We start from the raw sequence: 13505 nt of genomic DNA on the forward strand, positions 1-13505 counted from the left end.
AACTTCTCCTAGGCCTATTATTTTAGTTGTATTATTAATTGTAGATTTTAGTTTAAATAGCCTTATTTTATTGTATTTCATTTCATTCTTGATATACCTGCGAGTTTATTAATTCGTGCGAATTACGGTCTGAAAGTTAATGGCCTAGGCTAGATTAATTAATTATTAGGAATATATGTAAATAATATGTACAATTTTAGAATAGATTAGTATGTAGCCCTATGTGGAATTATGTTGCTGTGCCCTAACTGGGCGTCACATGAACAGCTTTATATTTAAGAACACCTGTACCTGCTATGTGATATGCAATAAATGATGCGAATGTCATTAAATTTTGCTCATGAAATCCGACGCCTGGCCTGACGTCTTATGAAAGAACTGTCCAAGAGCATAGTTTAAATGGGTTCCGTAGCAGTATGGGTTTCTGTCACAAAAGACGTATGTACAAGTGCTGCGAAGGCTCGAAGGATACTCTTTTTAGGGTTCCGTAGTCAACTAGGAACCCTTATAGTTTCGCCATGTCCGTCTGTCTGTCTGTCTGTCTGTCCGAGGCTTTGCTCCGTGGTCGTTAGTGCTAGAAAGCTGAAATTTGGCATGGATATATAAATCAATAAAGCCGACAAAGTCGTACAATAAAATCTAAAAATTTAATTTTATTTAGGGTACCTCCCCTACACGTAAAGTGGAGGTGAAATTTTTTTTTCGCTTCAACCCTAGAGTGTGGGGTATCGTTGGAAAGGTCTTTCAAAACTAATAGGGGTTTTCAAGAAACATTTTTTGATAAAGTTAATATATTTGGAGATAATCGTTCCGAAAGAAAAATAAAATGTGTCCCCCCCCTCTAACTTTTGAACCATAGGTCCAAAAAATATGAAAAAAATCGTGGAAGTAGAGCTTAAGAAAGACATTAAATGAAAACTATAGCGGACATGATCAGTTTAGCTGTTTTTGAGTTATCGCAAAAAGTTTTCCCTTCATAGTAAAAAGACTTTAATTAGGTACTGATTCTGCAAATTTGCCTATTTGTTCAACTTGGGTGAAAGGTACCGTTTCATCCCTTGGTTAACAATTTACTATACTTTAAGCTCCAGTTTAGCGTATTGTGACGGAAGAGTAACTACGGAACCCTACACTGAGCGTGGCCCGACATGCTCTTGGCCGGTTTTTTTTACTTGTTATGTACAGTAAGCTACAGAGATAACCGCTACCATTTTTCACCTTACAGATTTCATTTTTAAGAAAAGACGCTACGGTTCTATCATTTTTGTTTCGGAGCGATTGTTTCCAAAAATATTAAATAATGATTCTTGAAGACCCCTATTCGTTTTGAAAGGCCTATCCACACCATAGCCTTGAAGTAAAAAAAAATGTCATCCTCACTTTTACGTGTAGAGGAGGTACCCAAACGACCAATTCTTGTATATACGGCTATACAGAATGAATCAGGAGACGTGAGTATGATCAAGCCTGCGTAATTGCGTATTCAGTAAGTTATCAGTAACTGTTTCGTACCAGTATTTGTGAGATTAATTATTTTTTTCTGTTCAATAATGTATTTAATTTTATTTACGACATTTATGGTCATCCTCTTTGTTTTATCCATAACAAGTGACAAATTGAATGTCATTGGAGTCTGGTTACTTTTGAATTATCGAATATCACTCCAGTGTGACATTTTATTTTCTTCATAATCAAACTGCTGTCATAACGGTTAAAGAAGTTTTATCTTTGTTAGTTAAGTGTTGTAGGGTGTCCATGATTGTAGATATTCAAATTTGTCCTTTAAAAAAGTTAGATAACAGAAAAAAGCGTCATTGTTTTACTAAAATATGACTGTGAACGATTCATTAACATTTACTGATTGTGTAGGCTTGGTCCTGCTCACGTCTCATGAATCACCCTGTATAATAAATAACGAGTGGTAACTAAGAGTAAAGATCTTTTATTTCAGTGTTTTAATATATGTATTTATATATTTCGTGGATCTCAGAAACGGGTCTAACGATTTCGATGAAATTTGTTAAGTATATGGGGGCAATTTAGCTAAGTCTTATCTCTGGGAAAACGCGCATTTGTGAGTTTTTATATGTTTTCCGAGCAAACCTCGATCTCCCAGATACCTATAAATAGGTGATAATAAATAGAAATAAATATTTTCGATCCATAGATTGTTAGTTACAAGACATTTATAAAACTACATTAGTAGGTAGTCTACTAATATTAATAGTTTACATAAAAATCTGGGGGCACGGCAGTGCCCCCGCCAAGACGAGCGAAGTGCAAGGGCACTACCTACCTTTTCTCGAAGCGCTTCGCCGTTTTATTGAACCCTCATAACTTGGATTTGGATTATACCAGACAAACAAAATTTTCGGGATATAATGTATGTAATAACCGCTGAACCGATTTAGTTGAAATTTGGTATGTACATAGTTTTTGTTATGGGGAAGGACATAGAATAATTTTCAACCCAAAACTCTACAAGCCCTAATTTCACAAATTGTACACCTTAGTCAAAATAGGTATGTGGCTTGGCAAAAAATGTAAAATGTCTGTATCTTAAGGCATTTAAATAAAAGTTAACAAAACCTACCCTCAGTTGAGGGTAGATGAAAAAAAAACATTACATATTTAAATAATGTAGGTTAAAGTCAGGTCGTTCAGTGACAAATCCAGGCGGTTTTTATTTGGGTGGTTAATCAATAAATGTTTTGTTACCCGAAAATATAAAAAAATTTTGTTTACATTTATTTAAATACCGAAAGATACAGAGTATAAGTAACTGATGTGTAATCAGGTAGGATTAAATAAAACTCTAAATACAACAACTGTTTATTTCAACATTATTCTTCAACTAATAGCGCAACTAACTTACAACTGAAATATAACTTTACCTTGCAGAAAAGAACTAAATGATGATTATTAAATGGGTGATAGACGTGCGAGTAAGTTCGCAAACGTAGGGCTCGACGACCTTTTTCGCTCGTGTGTCAGTCTAAGTACGCGTACTTTAAAACCGCCAAATAAATTCGTTGGCGATCTGACGCCTGTCACCGCTACGAGCCGCCATTTCCTCCATACGAAATTTCCTCCGTTGACGACATAGCGACGGCCGACGCCGGTGAAACGCGTGAACAGTCTTTTTCAAAGTAGGGTGACATTTGATTTTTTTTTCATTGCCATTGACGTTTCAGACCAATCCTTTAAAAAAAAAATAACTTGAATCCAAATAGGACAAAAAAATACACATCTTCGTAACTTAAAATATCTTACTATAATATACACAAATCACAAAAATATATATTGTTATGTTACAAAAATAAAGAGATTAATTTTAATATTGTCGAGTTTTTTTAATATATAATTAATGCAATAGAGTTTGACTACTTATCGAACGAATCGATTCCGCTTCTGTCAAATGTTTTCAGTCGCGTCCAATTGTGAAGGTATGTTTACTTAAAAATATAAATAGTCACAAATAGAATCGATTATATGGCCTTTGTTAACCGAGAATTATAAAAAGTCGTTTCTTTTTTCATTATCAAAACCTACCATTCAAGTTTGAAAAACACTAACCCCCTTATTCATAAACGTGTACTAAAGTTACGATGCCGCTGATCATCGTTTGTCCCTTTCCGACGTATTGGTATGATGGAAAGGGACAAACGATGTACACGTTTATGAATAAGGGGGTAAAGGAGCAAGCTTCAACGTGCGTCACCGACGTCGCGCCGAGTATGTTCGCGAAACTTAAAAATCTTCAATAATCGCGTACTTTAAATTCGCACATCTATCACCTAGTTTACACGGTGTTTCTTCCAGAAGCAATATTACACAACTCTTACAGAAAGATAAATCTATCAATGGCGTTAAGCAAATCCATAATCTGCTTTCAGTATACAGTATGATTCAGGAGACGTGAGCAGGATCAAGCCTGCATATCCGGTAAATTATCAGCAACTGTTTCGTGCCAGTATTTGTGAGATTAACGTTAATTTAATTTTTACTGTTCAAAAAAAAGAGTTTTATTTTATTTACGATATTTATGGTCACCCTCTTTGTTTTATCCATAATAAGTGACAAATTGAATGTCATCGGAGTCTGGTTACTTTTATAAAATCGTATCTCACTCAAGTGTGACATTTTATTTTCTTCATAATCAAAGTGCTGTCATAACGGTTAAAGAGGTTTTATCTTTGTTAATTAAGTGTTGTAGGGTGTCCATGATTGTAGATAATCAAATTTGTCCTTAAGAAAAAGTTAAATAACAGATAAAAAGCGTGATTGTTTTACTTAAATATGATGGTGAACGATTCATTAACATTTACTGATTGTGTAGGCTTAGTCCAGCTCACGTCTCATGAATCACCCTGTATATAAATGTACATTGATCAACAAAAAAGAAAACAAAAAAACTTCCTGGCGGCCGGTTTGGCAGCTTTGATTATGATTTCAAAAATACATAAGTGTATTGTTAACAACCAAACGACACCGTATCTGTGACAAATAAAAAATATAAAGTTAATGAGATATGCACATACACAACAATTAACATTTGTCATTTTATTCATAGTGCAAGTTACATTCATAATGTAAAGCGAAAAAGGTTAACGTAAAATACAACTCGACAAACAAATTATTATTAAGAACGTTTTCTCGCTAAAAAAATATCGTATTAAATAAGCAGATCACAGACATCACAGTGACATATTCTCTTGTACGAATAGCTATGGTATTTCGCAAGTATTTCGTTGTTTATGGCACGTTAAAGTATTGAATTGCGTAAAACGAATTTAACATGCTTCGCATGATTAAGGTTTTACGCCACTATGGGTTCGTCTATGTGCTCTCAAAGTTTTTGGATGAACGTATTTTTTGTCACAAATGTCACATGAGTAAGGTTTTTCACTAGTGTGAGTAAGTTTGTGATAATTCAAGCCACGCAAATCCGCAAGCTGTTTTTTACAGATGTCGCAGGAGTACGGCTTTACGCCACTGTGTACTCGTTTGTGCTTGTTCCAGTCACCGCATTGTGTAAACCGTTTGTCGCATATGTCGCACTTATAAGGTTTTATTCCAGTATGGATTCGCATGTGGACAACTAAATAACTCGATTCCGCAAACTTCTTGTCGCATATATCGCATGAGTATGGTCGTTCTCCAGTGTGCTTTCGTTTATGTGATTCAAAACGATTTTTATGTATAAACTTTTCTTCACAAAGTTCACAAGAATATAAGAATTCACCCAAATGAATTCGTCTATGTATATGATAACGGTACAACTGTGCAAACACTTCTTTACATATTTTGCAAGTATAAGTTTTATTCTTCATGTGAACTCGTTTATGCTTATTCAAATGGCTCAAGTGCTTAAATCGCTTGTTACATACGTCACACAGGAATGGCCTATCACCAATGTGCGCTCTTATGTGGCTAGTCAAGGATAATTTATGGGAGAATTTTTTTTTGCATATATCGCAAGAGTATGTTGCGTCAGTGTGGGCTTGTTTATGATGACTCAATGCCTTTATATGTGCAAATTTCTGTTCACACAGTTCACACGAGTACGGTTTTTCGTCAGTATGAGTTAGTTTGTGTGCCTCAAAACTGCGCCGCAAAACAAACATCTTGTTGCATACGTCACACGAATAGTGCGTCCCAACAGTGTGATGACGTAGGTTATGCCTCTTGTATTGGCTCCTATACAAAAACTGCTCTTTGCATAACTCGCATGAATAAGATTTTTCGCGCGTATGGACAATGTTGTGGTCATTCAACTGAGAGGGATGCGCAAATTTCTTTGAACAAACTTCGCACGAGTAAGGCTTTTTAACGCGGCATTTATGTGAACTATAATACCTTAAAAGCGCAAAGCGCTTATTACATACTTCACAAAGGTATGGCTTTTCCCCCGTGTGTAATAGCACGTGTCCAATTAAAGCATGCTTATGCTTGAACCGTTTATGGCATATTTCGCAAGAGTACGGTCGTTCACCAGTATGTACACGTTCATGGCTTTTGTACTGACTCTGGGTTTTAAACTGTTTAATACATACTTTGCACGTATATGGTTTTATATTTGTATGACAAATACGTATATGTATAGTTAAGACGCTCTTGTACGTAAACTGTTTCTTACAAATCTTGCACACGAACGGTTTCTCGCCAGTGTGTACGCGTTTATGATAATTCAAGTGGCTCATTTGCGCATAACTCTTTCTGCATATGTCGCAGGAGTAAGGCTTCGCACCACTGTGTACTCTTTTATGCGCCTCGAAAGAGTTCAAATTGCCAAACTTCTTTTCACATACTTCGCATGTGTACACATTTAGACCCAAATGAAGTCGTCTATGTATTTTAAATTGGGACAATTTGTCAAACTGTCCGTTGCATATTTCGCATGAATAGGATTTTATGTCAACTTCTTTATGCTGAGTAGAATTGCTCAATAGCGCAGGCTGTGTTTTAGAAACACTAGAAGGGATTACCGCGTGTTTCTGTATCTGATTTAAATTAGTTTTATTCGCGCAATGCTTAACATCGCGTTTCCCGTTTGTTTTAATGTATTTAACTTTGGACGATTCTGATTTTTTTCTTAGATGAAGTCTAATATGTTGGATTAAGTATTTTCGATGTAGAAATGTACGATGGCAAGTGTCGCACACATATTTTTTCGTGTTAGTTTTTATTTTCTTTGATATACTTTTGTTTGGTGAATCAAGTGGGGGCTCCCCTGCGTGACTCACGGGTGGCGATTGGCGGAGCGCTGTGGCGGGCCGCATGTTACATCTGAGCAGCGCATGGTGTGGGAGGCGCTCGATTCTCACAAAGCACTGCGTATGTAGTTTGCTTGCGGCGCGCTCCCGTGCTGACCTCTGTTTGCGGCCGCCAGAAGATTTGTTCTTATCTGAAACACAAAACATTGTTTTATTGCTCTTAACATAATGCGGACGGACAGGCTTAGCCTAGTGTGATACACTAAATTGATGTTTTTTTTTTAATAAATAAGTAAAATGTTTTTATTTAACCTCACAAAAGATAATTTTACAAAATAAACTTAAGTTTTTATTTTGACCTTTGCGAGGGACTGGAGTCTGATCTGAACTAGGTTAGACCTGTATTACAGATCTCCAGGCCCTCACCCCGGAAATACAAGTTGCAATTATATAGATACACTAAAAAAGTTACTGACAATGATAATTTATGAGGTACATAAAAGTAAAAAAGAAAAAATGATGAAAATAGGGTAGTGTGCATGCCTAATTTAGTTTATAATACGTGAGTTATGTGAGTGTGTGTGTGTGTGTGTGTGTGTGTGCGTGTGTGTGGGTGTGTGTGTGTGTATGTATGAGCTGAAAGGAGATCCTCAATTTCTTTATGTAACTGATTGATTTAAAAATAAAATTTTACTTATTTTATATTTGTTTTTAAATCTTAAGAGGATGGATGACAGCTTCTACATACATATACATTATGCATAATATTTTTACACAATTTGTTGTATAATATTGTTATATTAAACATAGCTATGTCCCTTCCTTTGACATTTCGATTTTTTATGTTGTAGGAGCGAAAAAGGAATTCCGTACATCTTTTTAAAAGCTTAAGGGCAAAATGGGGAACTACGTTTACGGCTGTTTACTTCCCTCTTAAGATTGGTTCAATTTTTGTTTTTTGTAATGCTGTTCCGTTAGAAAGGAGAAAGAAGACACCATAATAAAGTATAGAAGGATTACCTTCTACAAAAATACATGTTTGGTCAATTTAATTTTTAAATCAGCTTGGTATTACAGTGTGACCTATATCCAGTTATAGAAGATTTATTAAATAATGGGCCACTATCGACGAGGCTAGCAGGCTGTTGGCTCAATTTCATTGGTCGATAACTCGATCGATATAAAGCGTGCGGGGACTCCCCGCAGACGGTTTAACGACTAGTGAAACTCATAAGTCGATAGTTCGGTCGATATACAGCATGTGGGTGACTCCCCGCAGGCGGTAAGGTGGTATAACGACTAGTGAAACTCATAATGGCATGCGTTTTGGAAATCTCCCGTACCCCTCATACGGGGCCTATCGACCAATGAAAACAGTTCCATGAATGCGGGCCGTATGGCATGCTTTATGGAAATCTCTCGCATCCCGAACGCGGGCCCTATCGACCAATGAAACTCAGCCAACATGTCCCCCAAGTTTGATAGTAAAAAAAAAACGCGTGTGGTAACTGCTTTATCAAACGTCCACTTTTGACAACAAGAGTTATCGCGTTGGTAAAGCACCATCTATGTTATCTGTCTAATCGAAACTCGAATTGGTATTAACTTTACACATCTAATACAATTGATCAATCAACTCACCTCTCCCAGCAGCACAATGCTTGTCTTTTTCCATCGTCATGCTTCTTAACTTTTGAATATGTATCTTGACATGTTTTTTCAAATCCGACTTTAGAGCTAACCTATCACAAGGTATTATTACTTCTTTCCCTTTTTTCTTTTTCGTGTAAATTTCATCTTCAGTATAAAATTTGCTAGTATGAACGCTGTTCGGTGCGGCGGCATCGTGGCCGGCGGGTGCCTCGTGGTGTTGGAGACGTTCGAGCCGCACGTAGCAGTCCCGGAGCGCGAGTTCTGGTCCACGGGGGCGCTCCAGCGCCGGTGGGTTGGGACAGCCATCAGCGTCAGCTGACGCCCAGCCTGGTAATATGTGAATACGTAGGTATGCTTAAGAACTTTTACTATGGAGCTAACCACGAAAACGCAAAAAAAATTGCAGTCTCATACTGTATGAGTCACACATTTCGGCGAATCATATGTTTTCTATTGAAAAATTTGTTGGAAAAAGCTTTTTTTCGCGATTTCGGAGTTTTTTTTTAATTTTTAACACGTTGGTGGCAAACAAGCATACTGTCCGCCTGATAGTGAGCAGTCACCGTAGCCTATGGACGCCTGCCAATACAGGGGTGTTCCATGCACGTTGCCGACCCTTTAAAAACCTGTACACTTCATTTTTGAAGGACCCCATAAGCCCCTAGGAAAAACCTCGGCAGTGCATGCCACAGCTGGAGCGTCCGCGGGAGGTAAATACTCTTAAGCCGCACAGTGCGCGACCATTTAGGGTGTGAGGATTAACACCCTGCCGACGGCGAGCGATGCGGTGATAAAAAGTGGCCGTTGGCATCATGTCAATCAATTCTTGACAGCACAGCCCAGCAGTGCACAGTAGAACACACACAAGGAGGCAAAGCAGTTGGCTTCATACAGGATGTTTATTTAGTCCCCTGCAATAATTTACTAGGTAGATACCTGTAACATGAGCAAAAAATTAAACTGTAGACTGTACTTCGCAAACTGACCAACATTTGATCAGCGACTTTCAAAAATTATGAAGATATTAGACTTTCTATTTTTCATACAAATTATATATTATCTTCAATGTACGCTGTCATCAGTGTAATTGACGGTGCTTGTCACGCTTTAAACTTAACAAAATTCGCAATATATTGATTCTTGTATATATATTTCTGTGATCTCGGAAACGGCTCTAACGATTTCGCTGAAATTTGGTATATGGGGGTTTTTGGGGGTATACAATCTATCTAGATTAGTCTTATGTTTGGGAAAACGCGTGTTTTCGAGTTTTCATGCGTTTTTCTTTCGGCGCAGAATATGGTCGCTAATTTCGTGTTGCCGGCCACTGTCCGTCTGGTCCAGCGGGTTAAGACGCGGACTGCTAAACGAGTGTTACGGGTTCGAATCTCGCCCGGTGACTGACTTTTGTTTTTTTTTATATGTTCAAGTTTATATATAATTTTTTAATTTTTGTTGTTTTAGACAAGTTTAATTAAGTAAAAAAATGTAGTTAAGATTATCACCTATACACCACCATATTACAATAAATAGTTATAACCGAGCAAAGCTCGGTCGCCCAGGTACTAAACTTTAAAGTATGCTAAAAATCAAAATACAAATTATTTTTAAAAGTTGCTGAAGTTGGTCAGTTTGAGGAGTACAGCCTACGGTTTAATTTTTTGCTCGTGTTACAAGCCACACCTGGTATAGATCATACTGAGCAACTTTTACTATGGGACCAACCTCGAAATCGCGAAAAAAAAATTGTCTTCATACATTTTGGCTGTCTGACCTTGACATTTTTCTATGGGAGAGTAAATTTTTTTTTCGCGATTTCAGGGTTGGTCTCATAGTAAAACTTACTCTGTATGGCCTATATATTCAACCCATAAATTATTGCAGGTGACTAAATAAACCTGTATAGTAAAAGTTGTTCAGTATGATCTCCATTAGAGATGCCACGAATATTTGGCAAATACTTGGTATTCGGCCACTTTGCCGAATAATCAGTATTCGGCCGAATGTTGCCTACTATCATGGCGATTACCGCATATCTATTGCACCTACCTAAAAAGAAAAATTACAAAATAAAAAATAATCAAAAACTAGGCTAGGTATATTTAGAATGTATTCTTGGAAAGTTATTAAATATGAGCATTTGTTCATTACAAAATATTTTATTTTTATAATGGGTCTGATTTGATTGAATCTAAGTACATTAATTAATTAATTCTATTCAACAAAAAATATATCTTAGTAAACGTTATGCTTTGTTAGTGAACAGTTTTCATAATAATTGTGACTCAAAATGTTCGCATCGCATGTCATGCCGAATATTCGGCGCTTCGGCCGAGAGAGTATTATTCGGTATTCGTCCTAAACCACAATTTGGGGCATCTCTAATCTCCATATTGATCCCTCAGAGTCTGATCAACAGCAAAACCATCCTGTATATTATAAATAAATAATAAATAAATATTATAGGACAATTTTACACAGACCTACCTAGTCCCACTCCCACAGTAAGCTCAGTAAGAGTTGTGGTGTGTTATATAAATACTTATATAGATAGAAAACATAAATAAATAACCGGGATTTGAACCCGGACCCTTGCTTCGTAGGCATGGTCACTACCGAGTAGGTTAGGGGGTTGTATACATTATGTTATACTCATGTACAGTCAGCTACAGGGAGAGGTGACACACACACCCCCCCCCCCCCCCGCCCTTCATAGACTGATTATATGCAGGGGGAGGGGGCACCCGTTAATTTGTGTGATAATGTTTCGTATAACCTATGAAAGCCATAAAGATACTGATTACTGATGTCATATAACATATATTTATTTAAGCGGCATAATCTCATACAAGTTTTTAAATTAAAATATTGCACTGTCTGGGCTATCAAAATCACTGCTAACTTAGCTTGATCTAACTCTAGTACCACATAGAGCAACTTACCATGTACCACCAGCATTACATCGGGCCGATGAGGATGCTCCGGACCCACCACCAGCTCATCCTTGACTGTATGATCCTTGTACAGTCCGGCGAGCATAGCCGCCTCACTGATATTACACTCATTCCCCAAGCTCAGAAGCTCCTTATTCACAAGCTTCTGTTCATCTGTGAATTCTGTTTCTCTCTTAATAAGTGCTGTGAAGGAATAGGATAATAGGGTTGTAAACTATCAAACTTTTCTATATATAGCGCCAGCATAGGTTTTACTTGTCTGTAGTTTTGTTCTATATGACATAAAGCATCTTAGCCACAAAATCGTAAAAAACCGGCCAAGAGCATGTCGGGCCACGCTCAGTGTAGGGTTCCGTAGTTACTCTTCCGTCACAATAAGCTAAACTGGAGCTTAAAGTATAGTAAATTGTTAACCAAGGGATGAAACGGTACTTTTCACCTGAGTTAAACAAATAGGCAAATTTGCATAATCAGTACCTAATTAAAATAAGTCTTTTTACTATGAAGGGAAAACTTTTTGCGATAACTCAAAAACAGCTAAACTGATCATGTCCGCTATAGTTTTCATTTAATGTCTTTCTTAAGCTCTACTTCCACGATTTTTTTCATATTTTTTGGACCTATGGTTCAAAAGTTAGAGGGGGGGGGACACATTTTTTTTTTCTTTCGGAGCGATTATCTCCGAAAATATTCACTTTATCAAAAAATGTTTCTTGAAAACCCCTATTAGTTTTGAAAGACCTTTCCAACGATACCCCACACTCTAGGGTTGAAGCGAAAAAAAAATTTCACCCCCACTTTACCTGTAGGGGAGGTACCCCAAAAAAAATTAAATTTTTAGATTTTATTGTACGACTTTCTCGGCTTTATTGATTTATATATCCATGCCAAATTTCAGCTTTCTAGCACTAACGACCACGGAGCAAAGCCTCGGACAGACAGACAGACAGACAGACAGACAGACAGACAGACAGACAGACAGACAGACAGACAGACAGACAGACGGACATGGCGAAACTATAAGGGTTCCGTTTTATGCCATTTGGCTACGGAACCCTAAAAAGCAAGAGTTTGATACTATTAATAGGATTGACAGATAAAATCTATGCTGGCACCATCTGTAAACTACTTTGACCTGTCAACCCCATTATAATTAAAATTTGACAAAATCAGTGAACACTAGCTATCAAGCATTTAACATCAAAAGACAAAAGGGCATTAGGTGCAAGTAATATGGATGTAATAAAGAACAGTATTGCAGGTGCAGAGAGTTCAAGATGATAACTCCTGTACGACATATAGAAACTAAAGATGCATTTGTGTATTGTTTTCATAGTATTGTGTTAATTACAAATAAACATTATACATTGACATCTTGGGTTAGAAAAAATTTAAAAAGCTTTTATTTTGGACATGAATCCTTAATAAACATAATACTACAAGCCAATATTATCATAATTTAAGTTATTAAAAATCTATAAGGCCACGGAATGGACGCATGTAACCGCTTGCCATGCTGCCCTTCGCGTGGATTCAGTCTGCGGCCGAAGTGAGTAACACTGATGTTACATCTCTCTCTTTCTAATCTATTTCTTTGTATATAGGTCCACTTTGTATATATAGTTTAGTGCAAAAATCCTTCACACGCGACTCCTTCCTTGACTTGATTTAGTCGCTGATTGTGCCCCCCTGCGGCTTTCGCGTACGATTCACATAAGTTTAGAGCGGATAGTCGGGAAACTGCTTAGAGTTATGTCGCAAAACTCACCATGGTCTGAAACCTGATCGTGGGGCTCCTGTTTCACGCGCGACTCCAACGCCATGCTGCCACCACTGTCGTCTCGCCGGAAATGGGCTCGGCTAAATAGAATTTTGTCGAATTTCCACATTCCCATAATATCAATCGATAATATCAATTATAAGGAATGATGACTTATATTACATCTTATAGAAATACATGAAAATAGCAAGGGAGACGCCGAAAATGAAAAGACAAAACAAATGTGCAACTTTGCAAAAAAATTTAAAATTGACGACCCACACCACAGATTCGAAAATTTGATTATAACAGAGACAGTTACTTTTTTTTTACAAATTATTTAATGGTGCATTCGCACATTAACAAAACTAAACCTTTATAATCTGTGGTAATCACATGTCAAGTAAAATGTAAAAAAAAAAT

The 13505-nt window shown here is 37.0% G+C and overlaps 1 protein-coding gene across 3 annotated transcripts; it reads right to left on the bottom strand.

The window, feature by feature from the left end:
* Positions 1-2820: 2820 nt before the first annotated feature.
* LOC133532229 (zinc finger protein 431-like) lies at positions 2821-13458 on the bottom strand. 3 transcript variants are annotated; one of them, XM_061870807.1, is made up of 5 exons: positions 13092-13458; positions 11312-11506; positions 8358-8696; positions 6747-6907; positions 2821-3201 (listed from the first exon to the last, which is right to left on the bottom strand). In XM_061870807.1, exons 1-5 carry the CDS (start codon positions 13216-13218, stop codon positions 3145-3147), a joined length of 879 nt encoding a protein of 292 aa, XP_061726791.1. In that variant the 5' UTR covers positions 13219-13458; the 3' UTR covers positions 2821-3144. The 3 variants fall into 3 exon arrangements, with proteins under 3 accessions (XP_061726791.1, XP_061726789.1, XP_061726790.1); XM_061870805.1 differs by having other exon boundaries at positions 2821-6907; positions 13092-13439; XM_061870806.1 differs by having other exon boundaries at positions 2821-6907; positions 12690-13438.
* Between the last annotated feature and the right edge of the window lie 47 nt (positions 13459-13505).

The sequence above is a fragment of the Cydia pomonella genome, chromosome 26, assembly GCF_033807575.1.
Source record: "Cydia pomonella isolate Wapato2018A chromosome 26, ilCydPomo1, whole genome shotgun sequence".
Taxonomy (NCBI): Eukaryota; Metazoa; Arthropoda; class Insecta; order Lepidoptera; family Tortricidae; genus Cydia; species Cydia pomonella.

Excerpts from the sequence above, each read along its gene's own strand:
- LOC133532229 (XM_061870805.1), bottom strand. The coding sequence starts at position 13,218 with ATGGGAATGTGGAAATTCGACAAAATTCTATTTAGCCGAGCCCATTTC. Across the intron at positions 11,507-13,091 it reads CGATCAGGTTTCAGACCATG|CACTTATTAAGAGAGAAACA; the intron begins GTGAGTTTTGCG and ends ATTCCTTCACAG. Across the intron at positions 8,697-11,311 it reads TGTAATGCTGGTGGTACATG|GCTGGGCGTCAGCTGACGCT; the intron begins GTAAGTTGCTCT and ends ACATATTACCAG.